General features: G+C 40.7%; 2 protein-coding genes across 6 annotated transcripts in view; one reads left to right on the top strand and one right to left on the bottom strand.

The window, feature by feature from the left end:
• The window catches only part of slc12a7b (solute carrier family 12 member 7b), a 79,972-nt gene that overhangs the window by 31,611 nt on the left and 21,912 nt on the right, over positions 1-26,449 (bottom strand). The window contains exon 1 of one of the 5 annotated variants that reach the window (XM_082545466.1): positions 25,931-26,323. The exons of 3 other annotated variants lie outside the window; for them this stretch is intronic. In XM_082545466.1, coding sequence (XP_082401592.1) covers positions 25,931-26,039 — 109 coding nt within the window. In that variant the 5' untranslated portion in view covers positions 26,040-26,323. Of the gene's footprint in view, positions 1-5,369; positions 5,655-25,930; positions 26,324-26,449 lie in introns of those variants that run through there. One more of the 5 variants, XM_082545467.1, reaches the window with a different exon arrangement.
• On the top strand, positions 15,526-17,338 carry LOC309714552 (E3 SUMO-protein ligase ZBED1-like; the record flags this gene model as incomplete). Its single annotated transcript, XM_082547096.1, has 3 exons — positions 15,526-16,477; positions 16,677-16,979; positions 17,279-17,338. The coding sequence occupies exons 1-3, from the start codon at positions 15,782-15,784 to the stop codon at positions 17,336-17,338; spliced, it is 1,059 nt and encodes a 352-aa protein (XP_082403222.1). The 5' UTR covers positions 15,526-15,781.

Here is a 26,449-nt window from a genome sequence, read left to right as displayed (position 1 = left end):
GCCATGATTGTTTTATGAAGTACTTTCAACGTCAAGAATGTTCAGGATTTTTTGTGATCTGAAAAGTGTAAAATAGCTATGAATGTTTGAATACACAATAAAGACGGTGAGTTGATTTATCAGTTTAACTGCATGGTTGTAGCTTTCCGAACGATGTTATCTGCAGCGTGTGAAGTGATGTCTTTAAGGTTATTTAATAAAAACAATATAAATAAAAACTATCAAGGGGCTTTACCCCTTCTTTACTACAAGCCAACAGAAACCAGAGAGACTTTCTGCATTATTATAAAAACTTTTGTTCATTTATGCATCCATTTTTCTTTGCTTCTTTATCTGGATCACATTGTTGTGTCCGACATGAATACTGATGTCATCTGTTAATTAAATCTGCAATCTCATGCTCCTTTGTTCTAAAAATATCTCAACTAGTCTGTGTGGGGCGACAAATTTGTCTCACCCTGAGGTGATCGAATCCTCCGGTGACCTTAAGACGCACTTCAACATCCTAAACGAAGAAAAAGTGCCAGGTGCCACAATCCCCCCATACTGCAATTGCTGCAGTGATTGTTGCAGTGGATTATTTAGTGGAGGAAGGGGCGGATCACAGGGACAAATACGGGGGATTCAACAGAAGATGAAGATTATCTGCACATGTCCCTCTGTCTTAAGTATAATCTGGAATGGTTTAGCGCAAATGTCACTGTATGTGTGTGAGTGTGCTTGCATGGAGGGGTCCACAGGCACATGGTCGAGATTCACATATCGCCATGGTGTGAACAGATGTTGGCCTCTGTTCACATTGCAGAAGTTGCCATCTACCTTGGACTAATTCACCCTGCTTTCAGTAATCTTATGTTTTTGTTTAAATATATTTGATTGCAGTCTAATCCTAAATTTCATGTGAATCATATCATCAACCATATCATAAAGAAACAAATAAGCAAAAGTCTTGTTCTGGTTCTTTCCTCTTTATTTTTGCCTGAAACTAAAGCATCATGATGACTGTAGTGTTTCAAATGAGCTTTATAAATAAACCTGCCTTGCCCCAAACTACCCCTTTGTTTGGGTAATCATTCCACCAAGATTATTACCCATCCTGCTTTGCTGATGCAAAGTCCTTACATCATCTGTTCTCAAGTCAGCTCAAGATTGCTGATGGTGCACTGCAATCTAGTTCAAAAGGAGCAAAGGATGTAAATGTTTGCAAATATGCACCTGTGAGGAAAAAGCCAGCCAGTGCTACATGTAAAAAAAAAGAAAAAAAGAAGAAGGAATGTGGACACATGAATAACCAGATCAGCAGTTTATAGTGAAGTGTCAAAGCAAAGGTTATAGCATGTCAAACAAAGGACACACATGGTTATGCTCAGCTGATATTCCCCGTCTGGATGCTCCTCTTATCTATTTATTAGGGGTGCAACGATACACAAAATTCACGGTTCGGTTCGGTTCGATACTTTGGTGTCACGGTTCGATATTTTTTCGATACAAAAAAATGTTCATGCCTTTTTAATTTGTCATTTATTAAAATTATAAATATATATTTTAACTCAAAAGTACAGTTTTTAAATTTAACCCTAACCCTTGTGCGCGTTTTTTATTTTGACAGCGAATGCGCACCTGCGGACCACTTATGTGCAGCCCTGGTTATTTAGCTCATCATATTGCAGCCACAGAAATTCTTTTGTCCATGAAACCATGAAGCTGCACTTTCTTTTTGCCTTATAGTCTGATTTGTCATAACTTCTCCGTTTTGTGGTAAGCTTTTCTTTGGCTGTCACTTCTTCACCCTGACCTGTCTTATTTGGCTCAGAAGAAATGAAATATATATCCTCCTGCTTTTACACACGCACTCACATAAGCTCAGCGATTCTCTGTGCGATCAACCTCTCACATGTTTAAGCTTGCTGCGGGAGATTTCACTTGTCATGTTTGCATAGTGAGCTAACGATTAATAAGACGATGTCAGAGGAATTGGTGCACAAATTTTCATCACTCACAGATCAGTGCTGTCGCTCTCTATACACAGTTCGCGCGATTGCAAAGTGAAAGCAAAAAAACAAGCGCAAATTCAAACGCGATTTCAATATGTCACATATTGACAGTGGCTCACCGATGCCAATGACATAATTACCCAGCTACATTTCTGAAAGAATGCAAAAGCATTGACATATATTTTTCTTCCTACAATAGCCCGACGGGCAGGGAAGAGATAGATTTTGGTAGCCCGACTGAAAAAAATCGCTAGCCCCAGGACGTCGGGCTAGCGATATTGCAAGCCCTGTATCTGATTGAGGAATCACTCATCTTTGGAAAAGAGAGTTTATTACAGAGAAATGTCTCTTTCCAAAATAAAAGCTATACTATCCGCTTCTTCCGGGCTATATTCTCAGCAGCATAAGGAGAATCATGTGCTAACAGCTGTCTAAATGACTCGGCTAAAGTTAGTAGCATGCTTGTTGTTTTTGTCTTTGCACTAGGATGATGTCAGCGTAAATGTGCAGTCATATTCGTTGTGTTCCCACTAGTGATTTCAGGTTAATCTCATTGAAATGACCTTAACGCCACAACACGGCAAATCTCCGTTAACGAGCTACCGCCGATCGCCCCGTGCATGGGGCTAGACGGCCAACACGTTAACGAGCTAACTGCGCTAACACACTAGCTCCCACCCATGTAATTGAGCATTGCACGGAACATCCAACATACTGTTTTACTTTAGTCCATGACTCGCTTACCTTCAGGGTCATACGTCACATGAAAACCAAAATAATTCCAAACGCCAGATCTGGAGAGCTTAACTTCTGTCTTGCTAGCTTGCCCTGCGCTCTTCCTTCTGACTATGCTGTCTGTGTTGAGCACTCAGTGGATCTGCGCTCGACAGTGCAGCCTAGGCGGAGTAGTCGAACGCAGATTCACTGAGCGCTCAACACAGACAGCATCGTCAGAAGGAAAGTTGATAAAATAAATTACAAATGTTGTATTGTTCATACATATGCGTACTGAACCGAAAGCACTGTATCGAACGGTTCAATATTGATACGAATATCGTTGCACCCCTACTATTTATGTAACCATAGTAGCCCCTAACCACTCATCTCGCCCAGCATTAGAGGATTAAACCAAACAAAACCAATATTAGTGTCCAACCTTCACTATATTTAAATAATCACAACAAAGAAAGCAAGAGTCTCCTGCCAACCATAGCCTAAAAACTGGTCCTGCCTGATCTTTTCACTGTGTAACCCTGCCTTCATCACACAGGTCATCATTTCCAAATCTTCTGTAATGTTTACTCTCACACACTCATTAATCCCCCCTCATTTCCATCCAGAACAAGCAGATGTTTTCATCCAAACAGGCAGTGTCTGAACCAAACATACTACGAGGCAGCAAAAAAAAGCAGATACAGCAGACAGAACATGTAAGGTACGTCCCGGTGAATGGAGCAGACCGGCTTGCAGTTAAAGAGCCGCATATTCAATCACAGCTGGTACAGACTAAGCAAGAGCAACCAGGTACAAGAACGTGTCCCTAACCCTGCATTAGCTCATGTTACAGCAAAACACTAAAGCTACAAATACTGCAAATGTTCAATTTGCAGTATTGAGCAGCACACTTTAAAAAGTGAGCTTTAAGTAGCAGAATTATTTGTGATGATTAGTGCAGTTTTCCCTCATACACTGATGGCAAAATGATTCAAATGTAAGAAAGAGTTTGGGATTTGAGCAATAAAAAAACATAAGGAACGAGCAGGCTGAAGCCTCTTGTGTAATGTGTGATGAATGAATGCAGGTGGGTTTGACGGTTAAAGCTGTGTGTGTTTATGTACATGATCCACTTTTGCAGGTGCCGAGGACAGACTGCTGGTGCTATAGCGCATTACGTGACCTCAACAAATGCGACATTGCTGAAGGGCATATATAATTGGGGCTAACTAAATGGAAATATAGAAAGGTTAAATTAACCGCCTAAGTAGCAAAAACCATCATGCCCCTTATCTCCAATGCTTTCAAGGTGGACAGAAACCTTTGGCATGAGCTAAAGCTTGCTAACAACACACACTAACTGCCAAGAAAAATTTGAATCAGCTCAGGAAAAAATTATGTTTGGCTTTGTTTTGTGTTTCAGCAGTGAGATAAAATTGTATTTAAGACATTAACACTTAGTGAGAAATACATTTGAGTGCATTAGAGCTCATAAATTAATTTGAAGTGGCACACACCTACGCATGCAAGAGCAAACCTTGTGGCCACCATTACTTTTTGGATGATACTCATGAAAGCTGCAGGACACAGGAGGTTAAGAGCAGGATAAACAGAGTCCAGATGGTTACATGCTAGACTGCCCCCAACATCTGCAATTCCAAACTCATTGTTTTACATCACAGTCAGCGTTGTTACATAACAGAGTGGGATTCCCTGATTGTGCCACCGTGCTCTGCACAGTTGAAGATGGTTAGAGGCAGCTCGATGTTTCTCTCAAACAGTCAGTCGTCTTTCAGCTCGCCTCTGTTCAGAAGCCACGGCTAAAGTTAGACTCCATCAGCACTCTGCTACTTACTCCAAATATATGTGCAGGTACATTGAGGATGTGCTAATGGCTAGGCTCAGCCTCTATATTCACTGTGGTAATAAATGACCACGCATCCTATTTATAACCACTAAGCCGTCCGCTGTGATGACGCTGTAAGCTGCCTAACACTGTCGGTGTTAGCCCGTGGCTCAATGTACTATGGTGGGCAGAAAAAGACACAAAGGTTTTAAAAAAGTCAATACCGAGAGAATATCAGATATTCAAAAATTACAAGTCAAAAATCTATTTTTTTAGCCTGTGGTTAATGCATAAAAAAGATTCCATTACTGACCCCAAGATTAGGAAAGGGCTTCTGCCCTTTCCTAATCTTGGGGTCAGTAATGGAATCTTTTTTAAATTAATTAATTAATTAATTTAAATTCCTTCTTGTTTCTACAAGAAGGAATTTAAATTTTTATGCACTTTGCCCTTTGCTGGATGTCAGTGCATTTATTTTTAGGGCAAATTTCTAAACTCTGCTTGGGAAAGTTTGTGCCATGCTCCGCCCATCGATTCCCACACTTTACAAAAAATTGAGATTTTTGATTTTGTGAGTCTCAAAACAAAAAAAACCCAACAACAATAAAGGAGTAAAGCATCTTGATCCCTTAAATTCACACTGAATACAGAGAAAGCGAGACACTACGACCTCTGTTGAACCCAAATTTATACCTCTGAAGATATATATGCACGTTACACACTGAACCAATTCTTCACAATATAATCACAATTTATCAGTGCAGCGACCGCGGGGGTAGAAAACGGCTTTTAAGAAGGAGTGAAGATAAACTTACCCTTCTGTCGAGACCCTCCCCTGTGCTCCATCCTGAGGAGCGGGGCTAAAAAGAAGGGCGGGAAGGGGGCTGGGTTCCTAGCAGTGGTCCCTGTGAAACTCCAGTAGTACAGGGCTCAAAGTAGAAAGATATTGCCAGTGAGGTGCTGAAGTCAGGAATGCTGCCCCGAGCTGTGTGGATAACGTGAGGATCAGCTATTTCTGTGACAGTGTGTGGGTGCTTGTGTGTGTGAAAAGTGGCCTGTGACGACGACGATCAGCGACATCAGCCATGCATCACAAAGCACCCTCACCCTCCTGCTGACAGACCGGCAAGCACACATGTCCAAGTGTGTGCACACACACACATACACACCCAAGTTCTCTCACTCAACCTTGCTAAGCTACTGATCACTGTGTGTGCATGTATGAACGCACACACAAAATGGGGAGGAGCAAAGAAAGCAAGCAGAGTATGCAGAAGCTTACAGTCTGGAGTAAAACAGAGAGATTGGTTTAGGTTAGTGGAGCTGGAGGAAGAAGGAAGGATGAGTCAATGTGCTCTCAGCCTCCCTCTCTCGCACACACACAGCAAAGAGGAAAGATACAAAAATCCTTTTCCCCCGTTAATAAAAAGCACATTTGTGGTGCTGACAGAGCAGAATTACCACATGCCCTCTGAAATGAGAGCTGTGCAGTACATCGTTCCGAATCGATTCGTGTTTACCGATTTAAACTACAGGTACAGGGCTGACCTCCTGCCTGACCTTCAGGGTGTCACAAACATTGCATTGATCAGCACAGTATGAGACACATTTTCATATCTTATTCAGGACATCTAATTGATGTAATGCTTTCCCTAGCCACTTACCCTAACCATGAAAAGGTTCATACCTAACCCTTAGTCTAAACATAACCATGACCTAATTGTAACCGTGACACTAAAACCATATTTTGAGCGTCTAAAATACCTTCGAACTCATGGGGACAGGCACTTTGTCCCCATAAGTGTCTGTTGTACCCCACAGGTATATAATTTTCTGTCCTCACAAAGATGTCTAAACATGTAGCAATAAAATCACCTTAATCTGTAAATTGGCTTTGGGGACCTGGGTGGGGTCACCTTCCTTTTAACCCTTATGTTGTGCTCCTGTACCCCTAGACTATGACGTAACACACACACACACACACACACACACACACACACACACACACACTAAGAAATTTTTTACCATAAAAACAGATGCCATTAAAATTTTTATTCCCCCCTGTATTTAATTTCTGAATTAGCAAATAACTTGTTCAGTTTTTCAGAAAGAAAAATGATCTGAAAATGATCATGCATCAATGAATATATGTAACATACTAGGGGTGCAACAATACTCGTATCGCTATTGAACCGTTCGATACAGTGCTTTCGGTTCAGTACGGATATGTATCGAACAATACAAAATTTTTAATTTATTTTATCAACTTTCCTTCTGATGAGGCTGTCTGTGTTGAGCACTCAGTGGATCTGCGCTCGACAGTGCAGCCTAGGCAGAGTAGTCGAACGCAGATTCACTGAGCACAGGGCAAGCTAGCAAGACAGAAGTTAAGCTCTCCTTGCAACATGGCGAACTGAACCTCCTCCACCCTCATTCAGATGTGGCGTTTGAAACTATTTTGGTTTTCATGTGATGTATGACCTTGAAGGTAAGCGCGTCATGGACAAAAGTAAAACAGTATGTTGGATGTGCCACGCAATGCTCAATTACATTGGTGGGAACTAGTGCGTTAGCGCAGTTAGCTCGTTAACGGAGATTTGCCGTGTTGTGGCGTTAACGTCATTTTAACGAGATTAACGCTGACAGCACTAGTGGGAACACAACAAATATGACTGCACATTTACTCCGACATCATCCTAGTGCAAAGACAAGTGGAAGCAGACAAAAACAACAAGGATGCATGCTACAAACTTGACCCGAGTCATTTAGACAGCCGTTAGCACATGATTCTCCTTATGGGGACCTGATATGTTCAATGTGCTGCTGAGAATATAGCCCAGAAGACGCGTATAGTATAGCTTTTATTTTGGAAAGAGCCATTTCTCTGTAATAAACTCTCTTTTCCAAAGATGAGTGATTTCTCGATCAGATAGATTTATTATTTTATCCCTTTGTTGTTTCAGCAACATTAAATTTAAAAACTACTTTTGAGTTAAAATATATATTTATAATTTTAATAAATGACAAATTAAAAAGGCATGAACATTTTTTGTATCGAAAAAATATCTAACCGTGACACCAAAGTATCGAACCAAACCGTGAATTTTGTGTATCGTTGCACCCCTAATACATACATATATAAATATCTCTTTTTAACATCGGCCAACCAGAGGTGAGTGCTTTCAAAGCACCACGCTTTAGTGTCATGCATACCAAGGTTATTATCGTTAACGAAAACTAACGAAATAACGAAAACAAGAAGTGAAAAAACATTTTCGTTAACGGAAATAAAAATAAAAACAAAAAAAGGAAAACTAACTAAAACTGTAATGAGTGTTCACAAAACTAACTAAAATTAACTGAATTTATAGCAAAAATGTGTTTAGTTTTCGTTGATGTGTGTGTGTCATACAATAGTCAAGGGTGAAAATGAAGTTTAGTTTCCAGATTTATTTCTTGCTGTCTCATTATGCCAGCAGGTGGCAGTATGTTAGTCGAGTCGTCTGTGTTGCTGCTCCGTCCACGCGCAGAATCATGTCAGGAAAAGTGGGGAGAAAGCGCCAGAGTCCAATTTGGGATTACTTTGAATATGACTGTGTTTTGGATGAAGCAAGTGTCTTGTAGTGGAAAGAGACAAATTATGAGGGACATTTCTCAAGGGAAAAAAATCCCACAAACCTTAAAGTGCACTTGAAAAGCTCACACAAGAAGGCTAACCTAGCTTACCTTGAGAAGGTAAGGGAGCACACTCAACCCTCATCCCCAGAAAATAGAAGCTAACCCCAGGCAAGGCAGCGTGATGCATCCCAAGACAACAGGACTGGGATATCTACACAACTGTGTGAGTCAATTGCCTTCAAAAAGTTTATCAATTCACTTGAACCAAAGTTACGAACACTGAAGAGTTAATAGTCTCATTGGGGCCAAGATATACATTTTATAGTTGCCTGGTATCAATGGTTGTTCATCTGCCCTAATTTATTTATTTATTTATTTAAAGAACCCATAGGTGGGAATGTGAGTTGTCTGTCTCTGCGTGTTAGCCCTGCGACAGACAGGCGACCTGTGCAGGGTGCAGGGTATGGTAGCTGGAATAGCAACATACCCAAGGATAAGCAGAAGAGAATGACTGATATGATGAAACTGGGATTTTGTTACACTTAATTATTGCAAACACAACTAAAACTATAACTGAAACTAATCAAAACCAAACTGAAACTAAGGATTTTCAAAAAAATATAAACTAAACTAAACTAGCAAACAATTGGTAAAAACTAATTAAAACTGATATAAAATTGAAAATCTGAAGTCAAAACCAAATAAAAATAAAAACTAATGAAAATTGAAAAACTATTAAAACCCTGATGCATACTTAATCTAAGATCAGGTTAAGCTAGACATCAGCTGGAAAGAGTCAAAGGTGTGCTACAGCCCCACAAACCGGACAGACAATGGCAGAAACAGCTCTGCCCCAGCTATTACCTTGAAGCCCGGTCAACCTAGAACCCTGCTGTCTTCCTTTGTACTGACTGCCCATTAATCTCTTTGTACAAGAGCATGTGAAATGGGCACTAATCACTTAACCAGATTAGGCTAATCCTAAACTTTTTATAAAACAGAAGTCAGTTGAGGCCCCAGAGTTGAGGAAGATATGGCTTTAAAGTCAGCAGGCAAAGTGAAGGTCTACTTGTGCTATCTAGCCACATTCAGATGAATCAGTAAGAATCAGATCAGTGTTGCTTGCCAGCCTCGTATACGTTAACTGCTGGTCAGATTACCTGCAGAGGATCAATGTAGAGTCATCAGCCAGGGACAACTACAATACACCAGTTTAAGGAGCAGTTTGTGAATAACAACTTAAAAGGACAGAAAAAAAACACGTAGACTTCCTCGCTGTTACAAGCAGAGTTCAGTCATCTTTCAGCAGACAAAACTGAACATCTGCTGTCAGCGTCATTAAACTGGCAAAGCAGATCTTAAAGAGAGGCTATCAAATCACACAGTAAGAAGATTTTGGTCGTATCAAGCTCCACTTGGTTTGATATCAGATGGATGCTGTTACTTTGTGTGTGTGTGTGTGTGTGTGTGTGTGTGCGTGCGTGCGTGCGTGCGTGCGTGCGTGCGTGCGTGCGTGCGTGCGTTTAAGTGTCTCCGTGTTATATTCTAAGCCTCTAAACCTGTCAGGTAAACAAACTGCTCTGCTGGGCAACACAAAGGATGGACACGAAGGACAGAATGTGTGAACGTGTCGCATTATACACAGAGAAGACTATAGAGCGCTGTCCAAACTTAAAGCTTTAAGCTAAAAAAGCCTAAATGACCATCTGTGATGTGAAGTCAGCAGATCCCGAATTAAACTTTTCTCAACTGTCAAGCAATGACCAATGACAGCAGACGATCCTGTTGACAAATGACAGGGTGTTAAATACTTCACAGGGTTACAAAAGCAAACAGAGCTGGGAACATCAATTAGTAACCAAACAACAGCTACACAAATGATGTGCAAACCTTTCTGTGAGGGCTCTCCTTAACGCTAAAGACTTCAACCGTGTAGCTGCATGTTTCTAAAACCCAAGCATTTACATTTGTTTTCATCCTTGATCTGCAAAATTTTTCATAACTATTGTTCTTTTATGGACAAGAACAAAATCAAATGATAGTACTACTGTAGGAGGGCTGACGTAATCTTGTCCATGTTGGTTATTTTTTTTAATTTTTAATTTCTGTTAATACTCTCCCCAGTATGTAGTAGTAATACCTTTTTTTAGTCACTTTTCAAAACACTGAAGGACACCTTAGAAGCCATTAAATAACAAAATCACACTACGGATAAAAACAGTTGGAATAAACAGTAGACTTAAAAGTCAACACTGACCATAATGGGCAAGCTTAAAAGATGTTTCAATCACATATTCCCCAAATACAGGTATTCTGTTTTAGCGTTAGAAGCACTTAGACACAACCTGTCACTTCAAACAGTTACTGGAATAGATAACTGTTCACGTGTTGGCTGGTTTACATGCACACTGTATTTCACACATAGCTTACAGACACTGACTTTGTGGTGATTAAATACAGCAGTTAGAAAAATCAGATGCTACTGTCACAGTCAGTCACATAGTCCGTGCCAACCATCCTCTCCTGATGAAAGGTACAAATGATCAAGTCCACTCTTCTCCAGATGGTGTCACTGTCTCACAATATGAAGCAAACAGCATGTGCTTGAAGGTGGACGTGTACATGAGAAACTGTAAATGCAATTGGTAAGACATTCTGGGATTTCATCTAGAGCCACAAAATCCTCTCTAATATCCTCCTAAGGCCACTTTAAATGTAACCAAGGTGATTTACAAGAATATTAAATGGTTGTTCTACTGCCAGCATCTGGTTCCTAGAATATGAGAATGTTCAATATGGGGGATAATGGTAGACATTTAAACAACAAAAGGCTGTTAATATTAAAGGATATTTTATGTACTATGTCAAAATGTGTTTGGTGAGCATCCATTACTTGCAAGGAAGGTGATGCTACATCACCAACACAGAGAAACGGTATCTTTAAAGGTACACAAATAGGCACCTTTCACGTAATGTCAAACACACATACACATCTTTTATGAGGTTACCAAATGTTTTTAGGCTTTGCAATATTTTTAATAAAAAATGGAAGCCCACTTTTATGACTTCAATTTGCCACTTCAGATAATTCTTGGTTTGTTTCCACCATGTATCTGGTAAACAGTTAGTAATGAAACAATTAGTCAGCAGAGATTTACTCCACACTGATAGTAACAGAAAAGCAGGCAGTTTGCAGCTGCCTAACGCATTTGATAATGGAAACAATGTCAAATCAATAGCGACCCAAAATTACTTAATAGTTATTGTGAGAAACCCACACGCCCAAGAGGGAGCACTCTGGGAGCTGTTCAAATGTGGCTGGACTCTAACCAGACCTTTACCAAAGCATTTCTTTCATGTTTATTGGTCTGTTTGAGCTAGGAACATGAAAGTCATAGTGGTGCACACCCATAATCTGCAGAATGTAAGCACATGAAAAATGGTTTGCCAGTAAAAATGTGCCAAAGCTCACAAGATTGGTTGGAAAAATAAAAAAAAGTCGGTAAATACTGGATTTAAACATCATGTAAAGTTGACTTTTTGGTTGGATGTCACTGTAAGAGCAGTGTAACGGTTGTAAACATGACACACTGATACATATAGGGCTGCACGATTTTGCATAAAATGAGAATCACGATTTTTTGGCTTAGAATTGAGATCACGATTCTCTCACGATTTTCTTTTCCAGTATAAATATTTATTGCACTTATTAACTGCACATCAACTTCGTAACAGTTGAGACTGAACATAAAAACAATAAATATAAAAACAATAAATAAACATAAAAACAACAAATGTCTCACGTTTTGTCGTTGGCGCAAAATGTTGTACTGCTTGAAATTCCGTCTCCACCGTTGCTCGACACAGCATGTATAGAGCAGGTAGTGCAACAATAGAAACGCACTGTGTAGCGTTTGTCTAGGGTGTTGATCATTTTCCTAAATCCCTCGTTTTGCACAGTGTTGATGGGAGCCATATCTTTGGTCAGGTGATAAGTAATAGCCTCCGTAATTTCTTTGTGCCTGCGGGAGTTCGACGGGTATAGGGAGGCGCTGTATAAGGTTCCCGTTATTGATGTTTGGGTGGTTGACCGGAACGGATTTTCTCCTGTCACTTTCTCGTCATCCCTGACGTGCTCTCCGTTGTTTTTTCCCTGCTAATTTTAGCATCACACGGCACAGCTTCTGTATTACGTCCCAGATCAAAATGCGGTACAATCGTTGTCATCGTCTTTTTTTTTTTTTTCTTTTTTTTTTTAAATCGTTGTCATTTGGAAATGAGATCGCACATAAGTATGAATCGAGATCGCGATTTTCTAACGATTAATCGTGCAGCCCTAGATACGTAGCTGGAGGAATTCATTAAGGGTGTTTATTTATTTCATTAAATAAATTAAAATACCATGGGAATATGAACAGTAGAGGTCATAGTAGCTGAATAAACTTACATTAAATCATCTCAACCAAAAATAAATAAAACCCAACACTATGCTTGATAAATCTACCTCCTAACTGAAAACAAGCTGGAAAAAAATTAGTGCAACCGTTCTGCAAACAGTTGCAGTCCGACTTGCACCAACTGCCGTCACTCTCAAAGACATTAAAGATTTGCAAATAAATGTTATAAATGCAGACAGATACACTCATGCGGTGTGATGACATTGTTAATGAGCACAACTCAACTGGCTGTACTCTGGTTATATTCCAGCAAAACTGTTTATGTAGACAACAACAGCTATGTGCTTTTCTTACAGTTAATTGCTGTATTATCAGAAACGGATTGCATGCAATTGCCAACCTGACCCTATTCAATCCCAACCTGACAGGAGACTGACTCTGTCTTATGGCAACATTGATGACAGGCTTTAGTGACAGTATTGGTGTGCTTGACAATCTCATAAATGACATAACTGAAGTGAGATAGCTTTATCTTTCTGGATAAAACAGATACTGATTAAGTTCAACTTTGAGGACATAATTTATTATGAGTTAAGTACTGTGAAAATATCCTATTGTAGGGTGTCTGGTGATTCCATTCTCTAAAATGTACCATGTTTGTGAAGGCTAAGCGCTTATGCCAGGGATGGTGAACTCAAGGCATCAAGGGCCGGTGTCCTGAAGATTTTAGATGTGTCCTTGATCCAACACAGCTTATTTATAAGGCTAAATTACGTCCTCAACATATCTTGAAGTTCTCCAGAAGCCTGGTAATGAACTAATCGTTTGAATCAGGTGTATTGATCCAGGGTGATATCTAAAAACTGGAGGACACTGGCCCTTGTGGCCTGGAGTTCCCCTACCCAGGCTTATGCAAATAAAAGCTACTATAGCTGATAGCAACAGTAGATAGAGGAGAAAATGGGCATTTAACTTGTGCGTGCTTATTAGGACTTATCTGAGGTACCATATTTAGAGTAGAGAACTGGTGAGGACAAGATATCTGAGACGGAAATGGAGGGCAGTAGTCGGAGAGTAGGACTGTCTGGATAATCAGCAGAATGAAATTTTCCATTTGGCTCGAGTGCTCAACATACATAAAAGAATGAACATATATTAGTGGTTCACTCTTTCATACACTCAAAAGAGCTATGGAAGCTCTCCTATTACAGACAATGTGATCCTCTGGTCATAATGTTGCATGTGTGTTTTATGTAGGATATTTTTCTTCATATATATATGGCCCAAATGGATTCTTTTAAGTTGTTATGTTTGATAATCTCAACATTGTCTTTAGTATACGCACAGAAAACATGCTATTGTTACCTTCACTTCCACACATTTGTACAAAATCAGTAAACTTTATATAGTTTTTACATTTATATTAAACAGCTGCTCGTGGGTGATTGTCTATGGATGCTCCAGAAAGTATTCCCAAACCACCTTTAAGGTGGAGATAATTCCAAGAAAACAATCATAAGAGTTTCTATTGTCAAGAGATTTGTTTTTACTATTTATTTTTTTTCATCATCCAAATTTAGGGTGGAAATGCATACAGTGTGTAAACAGTGACTGGTTGTTTTGATGGGAACATCAGGACAAAGTCATGGGGCTAAGACAAACATTGTGTAGTTTAGCTGTACACATACTTTGCACTATAGTAATGTACAGTTTCCAAAAATGAGAGCAGAACCAGGTGTGTTCATGCCACATAAGAGAAGAAAGAAGAAAAGAAAAATCACCTCCTCTGTCTTTTTTCTAACCACTTTTCCTCCTAAAATATCATGAGGTCAAAGAAAGGTGTGAAGCAGAACTGAAAAGGCCTTAGGGAAAGTAAAATGCAGTGTGCTCACAATCTGACCACACTTACACTAGACTCCTTAAAACATCATGCTGGTTGTTTTCCATGTTTAAACTACAATTTACAGAAGACAGACTACACATCGAGCTTCTTACGTCACACCGGCGTCCTCTTACCGTGTTGTTTCATGCAGGTCATGCAAACAAGAACAACTGGGGAAACATACCTCAAAGTCAAGTTTTTAGGAGAAAAAGGAACATATTGAGTCAGTGCTCAACAACAGTGTTTAGAGCAAAGCCTGAATTAACTCTGTTATTAACACTGTCATTTTTGATGAAAGGAAGCAGAACGTACCGGAACTTTTCGGTTCAATTCAGTTTATATAGCACAAACTTACTGCAACAGTCGCCTCAAGATGCTTTATACTGTAAAGACTAGGGGTGGGGGAAAAAATCGATACTGCGTAGTATTGCGATATTTTGTTTGCTAATAATGTATCGATACAGGGACAGCAGACATCGATATTTTGTTCCAAAAACTTCCAGTCCACCAGATGGTGCGGTTGAGCTTTTTCTCTAGTGAGGTCAGCAGAGGTTAGGTCAGCACATGGGAAAATTGATCAAACAAAGATGGAGGAAGAAAAAGAGATCAGGAAAGCGCCATCTGCGTTTAAATCAAACGTCTGGACGTACTTTGGATTTTTTAACAAGGATGGAACAAATGAGATGGATATGACACACGGGATTTGCAAGGTGTGTCGTATGAAAATAAAGTACTCTGGGAATACTACGAACATGAGGGCCCATCTTACACGGCACCATCCAAAAATAGCATTAACCGCGGACGGGAAAGCTAGCTCTAAATCAGGTCCACTGAAAAATCAACCAACGCTGGACACTCTTAGCTTAGCAAAGCTATCTCCCAATTCAGAGCGAGCTAAGAAAATAACACAATCTATCACGTACTTCATCTGCAAAGACCTGCGTCCTTACAACATTGTGGAAAACGAGGGGTTTTCTTACATGATCAAGACGCTGGAACCCAGGTATGTGATACCATTACGACGTTTTTTCGCAGACACAGCCGTACCCAATCTCTACATGTGAAGCATAAAGTTGAGGAAAGTTTGAGCACAGCAGAAAGGGTTGCATTAACTTGCGACGCATGGACCTCGCGGGCTGTGGATTCATATGTGACTATAACAGCTCATTATCTCACAGCGGACTGGCAACTGCTGTCTTACGTTCTCCAAACTCGAACATTACATGAAAGTCACACCGGAGCGAACATTGCAAATCTCCTGCAAAATACACCACAGGAATGGGGGATTGCCGACAAAAATCTGGTGGTTGTCACCGACAATGCTTCTAATATGACAATTGCCACTCAGCTAGCGGGATACCTGCATGTGAAGTGTTTCGCCCATACACTCAATCTGGCATCACAACGAGCCTTAAACCTGCCTGCAGTAGCCAGGGTCTTGGGGAGAGTGCGGCGCATAACTGGGTTTTTCAATAGAAGCACAGTGGCAAACCACGCTCTGGAGCAAAAACAGAAAATGTTACAGCTCCCGACTCACAAGCTCAAGACCGACGTCTGCACGAGATGGAACAGTGCTTATGACATGCTCCAGCGTTTCCTTGAACAACAACCTGCGATTTGTGCAGCGCTGCTGTCTCCCGAAGTCAGAAAGAGTAGCACAGATATCTTTACTCTAAACGAGACGGATATTGGGAACACTGAAGAAATTGTCCGGGCCTTGAAGTCAATGCAAGTCGTGACTACTGTGATGTCTGAGGAAAAGAATCCTACTCTGTCTCTCGTAGCACCGCTGCTAGCACAGCTGTTGCACGACACCCAAGACAACATTGGTGACACAGCACTGGTCAGAAACATCAAGCAAAGTATCAGTCAAGATCTTAAGAAGAGATATGCCAGCACAGTCGAGAGGAACACCCTCTACACAGCATCAGCTCTCGACCCACGCTTTAAAACCCTGCCGTTCCTGTCACTGGAGGAAAGACAGGAAACCTATGCCAGAGTGGTTGCTGAGGCTATAACCCTTCAGGTAAGCAAACATTCTGGTGTTATAATTTAAATAACTTACTTACAATATTAGTAGATCTGTGATTTTTTTTGTCATATTGGTAATATTCTATTTAGCAATTAAATACATTAATTATAATTTGCTAACATATTACTGCATACTAAAAGATATGAAATATTTATTTTCTCTCTCTCTCTGTATGTGTGTGGGTTTTCTACAGGAAGAAAAGAGGCAGCAGCCCATCTGTGAGCCAGAAGCCCATGAACATCATGAGAAACCTGACGAGACTGAACAAAATCCCAGACCCCCTCTCATACCAGCCAAGATGAGGAAGTCTTGTGGGTTAACAGACTTGCTTGGTCAGACTTATGGTGATGTTGGAGCCCCACCAAAATCATTATCTGCCACAGCTGAGGAGGAGGTGAAAAGATACCAGGAGGTCACATCACTGGCACTCACAGAAGACCCACTAAGCTGGTGGAAATCCTGGCCACGCTGGCAAAGAGATACCTTTGTATCCCAGGTACTAGTGTACTAGCTCATTCATGCTTTTGTAACGTCAAGACTAGATTACTGTAACTCACTCTATTCTGGTCTCCATGTTACCCTTCTACATAGATTACAGACAGTTCAGAATGCTGCGGCACGTATTCTAACTAAAACCAAGAAGTTTGACCATATTACTCCGGTTCTTGCTGAGCTGCATTGGCTGCCTATCAAATACCGTATTCAATTTAAAATTTTGCTGCTTACGTTTAAAATTATCAATAATACTGCACCAACCTATCTTAAGGAACTTTTAAACCCTTATGTCCCTGCCAGGGCTTTAAGGTCATCCTCGCAGTTATTGTTAGTTCAGCCCAGATCTCGGTTGAAATCTAGAGGCGATCGATCGTTTGCCTTTGCTGCACCAGCCTCCCGATTGGCATTCGGGAGTCTGATTCTATTTTTTCTTTTAAAGCACGCCTTAAAACTTATCTTTTTGAACTTGCCTTCTCTACCCGTTAAATGCTGACTGTTAACTGCGACCTATTGCATTAACTTTTTACTATTCCTTCATTCTTGGTGTTCTCTATCATGCGGCACTGGGTCTGCTATAATCTATGTGCTGCAGTCCATTTTATTAGTGGCTTTCTACTGTGAACATTGTCTGCTGTTCTTATTATATTTGATATTAATGCTCTTAACTGTATTATTTTATTGTTTTTTGTAAAGCACTTTGGTATGCCTAAGGCTTTTAATGTGCTCTATAAATAAAGGTTGTTGTTGTTGTTGTTGTCTCGGCTGAAAGAGTCTTCTCAACCGCTGGAGACATCGTCACAGCAAAACGGAGCACTCTCACTTCAGAGCATGTTGATCAGCTCCTTTTTCTGAGCAAGAATGCTGACATTGCTTCACTGTCCAAATGTGTTTAACTTTTTAGGGCAGCAACAAACAGGACAGTTTACTTATTTTAATTTAAGAAATGTTTTATTTTGTTTAAATTTAAAACTTTTTTATTTAATGTAAAATTATATTTTGTTTTAAGCTATAATTGTACCAGATAGTTACGTTCAGTTAAGTTGGTTACTAGACTGTTATACAAACCGTTCACTTTGTCAGCAATAAAACTGACTGACATGAGAGAAAGACTGAGTGTGAGACTTTATTATTAGATACAATGAATATTGATAAAGTTTACCTTTATGGACAAAATCTGCAGTAGAAAAAATATGTGATAAATCACAAAATATCGTATTGCAATACCCAGAATATTGCAAAAATATATAAAAAAAATCGCAATAATATCGTATCGTGAGTTAAGTATTGTGATAATATCGTATCGTGGGGTGTATGGTGATTCCCACCTCTAGTAAAGACCCTACAATAACAGAAAAAAAAACCCCAACAATCAGCAAGCATGTGGCAAAAGTGGGAAGACAAAAGTCCCTTTTATTAGGAAAAAACATCCAAGAGAACCAGGCGTGTGGATGAGCAGCAATAGGCCACGATGGAGTCAGGTATTTGCAGCAGTATAGCCTATAGTTCATTTACTCTGGTTCAAATCAGTTGATGAGTTTGTAAACTTTTAACTTTCCCCTGTTGTTTGGTTTGTTTTCACAAAGAGAACAATTCCAGCTCCAACAAACCCAAAACATGTTACCACAAACCACGTGAGAACACTGAGTCCGATCATTGGATTGGAGAACACGGGAGAATTTATGTTCATTTAATGGCTAGCTGTTAGCCCATTTAGACCTTCATACATCCATAGTACCTTGCAGCACCCCAGAATACAAAGCATACAAGGCTACAGGGAAGTTTTTTAGCTCAAACTTACAACATACACATGGTAGTTGGTTCGGATCGAGGTCAGATCACATGACACTACAAGCGAATCGCAGTGGAATTCATTTGGAACCATTATTGTAGGATCTATATAAAGCACCTTGAGGCGACTGTTGTTGTGATTTCGCGCTATATAAATAAAACTGAATTGAATTTGGAACCACACCAAGACCGCCTCTTCCAAAGCATCTCAGTGTGGATGTTTTGGTGTGTACCAGAGTCCAATTACTGTGTTCACATCTGCACAAATGAACCACACCACGCAGGAAGAAGTTTGACTTAAACGGACTAAAAACTACAGGTGTGAAATAATTCGGAGTCCCAGTCCTGTAGATCTCAAATTGCCTCTAGCAATGATTAAAACAAAAGTTCCCCTGATTGTCCTTCAGCCTCAATGGAAGTCGAGTTTAACCAGAACTGCCTTACTTCTAAATCGGGATTATACTTTACGCATTCGCAAGTCTGCTAGAGTTTGCTCAGGTCCAAGTAACATAGATTTCCCCATCCATTAGAGTACAATCTAGGCCTTAAACATACTTAAGACATGTGCTTACTCTGTAATATTTTGTTTAGTGCTCCTTTATCGTGTTTGCTGGTTTTGAGCCGCTAATCTGTGCTGCTCCTGGTAGAATGCAGATTATTGTTGAAATGAACTGGTTGCATCCTGCTGTATAAATTAGAGCACTTATCACACTGTGATTGCAGCAGCACGCTAACTTGCCCCATAGCCAATAAAATGAAAAAATCTTACCATCTTTATACAGTACGTGCACCGCTTATCCAATTCATTATTTAGGATTTCTATGACCAAAATAAAATTCCCATTCTCAATCATTTATCTCAATTATTCTCAAATTAATTTATGAAAACTCTAAAGGCTGGCAATACGACAACAGACATCTTTAAACATACCTCAATCATATTCTTGATTTATCAAACTTGTATAAATCTAGAATAACTTGACAAGAAGCAGATTTTACTACAGCCCTGTAATATTCAGAGATCAACTCTGCATTTAACAGGCTGTGATGAAAAATTCAGAACACATCAACAGATTAGACTGTTAGTAAAATCTGACTATTTTGCTTGTGCTGTGCCAAAATCACTGCAAATGGACATTACATGCACTGGACATTTTGTCCTCATATATTGTGTCACATAATGTCATGATACGTTGTGTGGCAGGCAGGAGAAGGACCCAAGATGCAGATTCACAGACACGGGGATAAACTCAAAAACACAGCTTTATTGCTGGCCACGAGAAGCAATACAAAATAAACTAAAACTGGGAAAACTAAAGCATGAGATGTACAAGGAACCGAACCACGGGGAGAATAACACACAACATGAGGGAGAACGCGACGCCGAACAGAGGGAGACTCAGACAGAAATACACAGAGGGTAAACGAGGAAAGTGGGCACACACGGGGAACACAGGTGATACTGATAATCATAACGAGACAGGGCGGGGTGAACTGAACATGACATGTACAGGCACAGAGGTTCAGACAGGAGGAGAGAGAGCACGGGGAAAACACAGACATAACGGGCTGGGGAAACATGAAACAACCACAAAGGGAGACGAGGGCTCATAAATACATAGAGGGCACACAGGGGGGAGAGAGAGCACGGGGAGAACTTAGACATAAAGGGCAGGGGAAACATGGAATAAAACATAAGGAGAGACGAGGGCTCACAGATACACAGAGGGGCACACAGGGGGTAAAAGCCATGAAGGGAAAACACTTAGGGAACAACACAACAGGGCAACTCAGAAAACATGGCCTAAATAAGGAACGAAATACAAAAATACAAGGAACTAAGAATACTGGGCCCACATGGCCCAGGACCATGACACATAATATCTAAAAGATTTTACAGCTATGGTGCATGTCTTAGCAGCTTAAGATACAACTATTCCAACCGCATCACTCAGTCATTACAATGTACTTGTTTGAGAGTCTCTTTAAAGCATATTATATGTGCTGCTTCCAGTGCGGCTAGCAGGTAGTATGCAAGTATGGCAAATTAAAGAGTTAACAATATAATTAGAGACAAAAATACAGACTGCCACGTACAGCTTTAAAAAGAACCAGACCTGCTTGGAAATAAACAGGAAACACATGTCTGGGACAGATGGGCAAGCAGACCAACGGACAGAGGCAGTAACCCCAGGCATTTGGTATAATCACCTGTTTAGCTTGAACAAAACAGAAGTAAGGCTGGATTTTACCATAGCAGCTTTGAAAGCAAGTGATTTAAGACTGGGTCCAAACACCCACCACTTGCACTTCTACTACTATTACTACTGGAGCCATGAGCTACATCCCACATCCACCCTGTTACTTAATTACAAGGTGGGGCTTTGTCCCAAATCTGATAACCCAACTTAGCATAACGAAAACTGAGGTTTGCATTTCACTACAAAGCCACACCGCTCAACTCCCACAGAATACTTGACTACATACGCTCACTCAGAGTCCCACTCCACCCACTCTCACAGAGCCTGAGCTCATTCCCTTCTGGAACGCTGTGTTCTGTTCAATACTGTATAACCTGTTCAGCAGGGAAAGTTACATACATGTACCTGTGATTTATTCATCTAAGTTAAGACCTTTTCAGCATGATACAAGGTAACCTGAAGCTCATAACAGATCCTAAAATCTACCTAATTTGCTTGTTCCAGATGACATTTTAATTTAAAAAAAATATCGTCACTGAAAAATAAAGTCTACAGTAAGACAGATGTTTTCGAAAACTATGACAAACTGGCTACAGGACTCAGTATATAGCCACAATCACATCACCAATTATTTTTGGAGTCTGCGATCTGAATACAGGGAGTGCAGAATTATTAGGCAAATGAGTATTTTGTCCACATCATCCTCTTCATGCATGTTGTCTTACTCCAAGCTGTATAGGCTCGAAAGCCTACTACCAATTAAGCATATTAGGTGATGTGCATCTCTGTAATGAGAAGGGGTGTGGTCTAATGACATCAACACCCTATATCAGGTGTGCATAATTATTAGGCAACGTCCTTTCCTTTGGCAAAATGGGTCAAAAGAAGGACTTGACAGGCTCAGAAAATTCAAAAATAGTGAGATATCTTGCAGAGGGATGCAGCAGTCTCAAAATTGCAAAGCTTCTGAAGCGTGATCATCGAACAATCAAGCGTTTCATTCAAAATAGTCAACAGGGTCGCAAGAAGCGTGTGGAAAAACCAAGGCGCAAAATAACTGCCCATGAACTGAGAAAAGTCAAGCGGGCAGCTGCCAAGATGCCACTTGCCACCAGTTTGGCCATATTTCAGAGCTGCAACATCACTGGAGTGCCCAAAAGCACAAGGTGTGCAATACTCAGAGACATGGCCAAGGTAAGAAAGGCTGAAAGACGACCACCACTGAACAAGACACACAAGCTGAAACGTCAAGACTGGGCCAAGAAATATCTCAAGACTGGTTTTTCTAAGGTTTTATGGACTGATGAAATGAGAGGGAGTCTTGATGGGCCAGATGGATGGGCCCGTGGCTGGATTGGTAAAGGGCAGAGAGCTCCAGTCCCACTCAGACGCCAGCAAGGTGGAGGTGGAGTACTGGTTTGGGCTGGTATCATCAAAGATGAGCTTGTGGGGCCTTTTCAGGTTGAGGATGGAGTCAAGCTCAACTCCCAGTCCTACTGCCAGTTTCTGGAAGACACCTTCTTCAAGCAGTGGTACAGGAAGAAGTCTGCATCCTTCAAGAAAAACATGATTTTCATGCAGGACAATGCTCCATCACACGCGTCCAAGTACTCCACAGCGTGGCTGGCAAGAAAGGGTATAAAAGAAGAAAAACTAATGACATGGCCACCTTGTTCACCTGATCTGGACCCCATTGAGAACCTGTGGTCCATCATCAAATGTGAGATTTACAAGGAGGGAAAACAGTACACCTCTCTGAACAGTGTCAGTGGCTGTGGTTGCTGCTGCACGCAATGTTGATGGTGAACAGATCAAAACACTGACAGAATCCATGGATGGCAGGCTTTTGAGTGTCCTTGCAAAGAAAGGTGGCTATATTGGTCGCTGATTTGTTTTTGTTTTGTTTTTGAATGTCAGAAATGTATATTTGTGAATGTGGAGATGTTATATTGGTTTCACTGGTAAAAATAAATAATTGAAATGGGTATATATTTGTTTTTTGTTAAGTTGCCTAATAATTATGCACAGTAATAGTCACCTGCACACACAGATATCCCCCTAAAATAGCTAAAACTAAAAACAAACTAAAAACTACTTCCAAAAACATTCAGCTTTGATATTAATGAGTTTTTTGGGTTCATTGAGAACATGGTTGTTGTTCAATAATAAAATTATTCCTCAAAAATACAACTTGCCTAATAATTCTGCACTCCCTGTAAAGGTATTTACACACCAAACAAAAAACAATTGGAAAATTCAGTCATTTAACTTGTATATACACACCGAACATGCTACATTTTTGCGAAAAATCGTCTTCAAACAGACCTTAGGTTTATCTGATGGACTTCAGGTTTATCATACTCTCGTGAGAGGGCAGCAGCAAGGAGAATTTCATGGTTTGATTCTGGAGCTGAAGCAGCCAAGCCCTCAACTTTAATCATTACCTGTATCCAAAAGCACAACTTACAAAAAAAGTTCATCCCCCATACAGCTGTTGTCGAGGGGCAAACTTTCCCCCACAGACATTTTAATACGGGAATCTGGGGAGGCTAACTGGCCACAAGGGTGAATGCACTTTTTGGCACCTCCACAGTGGCTTCATTATTCAGGTCCAGGGGTTGGTGCTTGGGCCAAACACAGACTTTAGTTAAACCCAATCACACATGCTGACATCTCCTGCGCAAAAACAATTAAATGAACGGAAGAATGTTATAAGGGCAAGACTCAATTGCCCTTATAACAATTGTGCTTCAACACGTGGAAGCACATGAGAGACTCGGTTAATACGGAATAGGTCAGAATATTATTGTAGTACAGCTACGTCAAGTCGTGTCATTACTTTTTTTAAATAACATTGTTCTGGAAAAAAAAGACAACAAGACAGTTTTACTCCACATCAACACCAGACCTACTAAAGCGATTTTAAAAATAAATAAATCTTGTGTCTTCTAAGGAAAGCTTAATTGCAAATACAAGATGGAAAGGATGTACCACCTTACTAAGGCCTAAGGGGCTGAGCTGGTTCACTTTGGCTACACTAGTTAGCTTTACCTGGGAGGAATGAAACGTTTCCATTTCACTCTTGACACATTTTTGACACATATTTCCTTTACGTTTTCAGTGCCCAGTGCGTGTATAAGAAGCACACCTTGTTTATGAGTAAAGCTTTAATTCCAGGAGGGAACAGGAGATTCGAACATCAAGAAACAGAGAGGGAGAGTAGAACAAAGAGAGAATTCAGAGTGAATGAGAAAAACTTGAGCCCAGGACATTGCAGCATGGGGGTGGGGTCTCATCTCCCCTGACTAAGTCAACGGAAAGCGGGCCAGCAACATAATCAATAACAGTGACTGCTATTTCACTCTGTCCTCCTTACACACTATATGTTTATGAGCTGACATGAGCTACACTATTGAGACCCATCCCTAACAAATCACGGAAAGGAAACACCCCCAATATGTCTCGCTTTTAAAGTCTGGAGCCTGCTGCTGTTATTTAACCATACCGTCACCATCATGTTCTCAACAAATCTCACAGCTAAGAATGTGTCTACAGTTCGACTCATGGAATGATTCAGCCTATTTTAAAAGGACCTGTGGCTTTGAGCAGGCTGGACTTCAAAACAATGCAAACAAAGGAACATGCGTGGCCTCGATGCTTCCACGAGTCAAGTTATAATTTTGTGGTTTTAGATCAAGCGTGAGATCTCTCTGACATGCTATGCCCTGCTCACCGAGCGACTCTGTCACTCTGCAGCCATTGTCAGTAACAGCTGATCTGCATACACATAGACCAGCACAGGAGAAACTAAAGTGATACAAGAGCCTGTATAAGCATCACAATGAAACACCATTCTCTCTCCCACAGTCTGTAAAATCTCACCCGGCATGCAGCCGTAATTGTAGCTCCACAACAGAAATTAAACACCGGGAACAGATTTGCTCAGCACCATGTGAAGCGCTGTAAAAGCAACAACTTAACTGGCAATGAGAGCCTGGAAAAAAAAACTCCCAAAAACAAAACCATGGAGTGTCAGAGAGGAGTTTGTTAAATATGCACTTCATGACCTCTACATATTGTTCTGAGGTGTTGCACACAGGCAGGTTGTGTTGTTCTGACACCAGATCTATAATATTACAGTATGTTCCTGTTTTGTTTATGTGCAACTGTAAATGGCACATATTTGTTGGCTTTCACTAAATATTTATTATAAAGTGTTATTTAAGTTCATGACTATTCTGTCTTGGTCCTACAGGCCCCACAAGGAAATGTGTGTCATGCCTGGGCGTCAGGACATTGTGTAAAAGTTCTTTTATCCTGTTGTTTCTAACACCAAGGAGTTCACTGTGAGGTCTTCAGTCATGACTCATGCAGGAGTTTGCACATCAATGGTAACCAACAGAGAAGTCAGCAGATGCTGAAGTCACTGAAGCTCTGCTATCCCTGCATTTGTTACCAACACTAGGATTACATGGCATAACGCAGAAAAATTAAAGTTAAACTAAATCAAAGAACATTTAACTCATTGTGTTTAGGGCTTCTGCTTAAAAGCCATCAGCTGAGGAGTGAAACAAAATGAAAAAACAAAGAAAAAAGGAGGGACTTTGACAGAAGGAAAAACCACATTCATGTCAAACTCCCATGAGTGGCAGTATCGTGTGAGGCGAGTTGGCATCTCACACAGCTACAAGCAAGCCTTTGCCCAAACCCAATCATCCCTTCACATTATCTGCCCACACACAGCTGTAAACAGGTTTTCAGAAAAAAAACCTTGCAATAAAGCAAAATTATCAGCTTCCACTGGACACTGTAAACAAAGTCTGGAATTTTCCAGAGCTGCTTCCTCTGTACCGTCTCGACAGAAGGATAAAGATGTATTCCGACGCCTGAGCCTCGCTCGTAAATTTGATCTCATTTGCACCAGTTGCCCACCTGGCACAGAGAAATAAAACATGTGATCTCACCTGTGGCGGCGTCCTCCTCCTCCTCTTTCAGCACATCATTTTGGTCGTTCCCCTCTTCTGCCTTTCTGGTGCCGTCCTTCACTGGCACCACGGTGAAGTTGGTGGGCATTTTTATACCCTGTGCTTCCTCTCAGTGTCTCCTGTTTGTCACACTCTTATCTCCCGCAGCCCTCCTCCGCCCCCTCTGTTCTGCTGAATCTTTTCCTTTCTCTGTCCAGCAACTGTCACTCTTCTTCTCTTTCTTCCTACTGTTCTCCGTTGTTTGCTTTCTGTTGTTCAGACCAACTTCCCCGGTGTACTTTACCCTCATGGGCAGGACGCTGTGTCTTGCTTCTGAGTTTTTGTTCCTATCGCTAGGATTCTGCTGTCCACCCATGTGACCCCGACCCCCACCGCACCAACTACCCAAATAAGGAAGAGCGCTGCTGCCCCGCCCAATGGGGGGCAGTGCACATGAACACACACACACACACACACTGAGGTTGAAAAACTACATGCATTAGTGCTCATCTGTGAGTG

The sequence above is a fragment of the Aulonocara stuartgranti genome (assembly GCF_965226115.1).
Source record: "Aulonocara stuartgranti genome assembly, chromosome: 9".
NCBI classification, from domain to species: domain Eukaryota; kingdom Metazoa; phylum Chordata; class Actinopteri; order Cichliformes; family Cichlidae; genus Aulonocara; species Aulonocara stuartgranti.
Note: the sequence above shows the minus strand (reverse complement) of the source record. Positions and strands in the feature narration are given on the sequence as shown.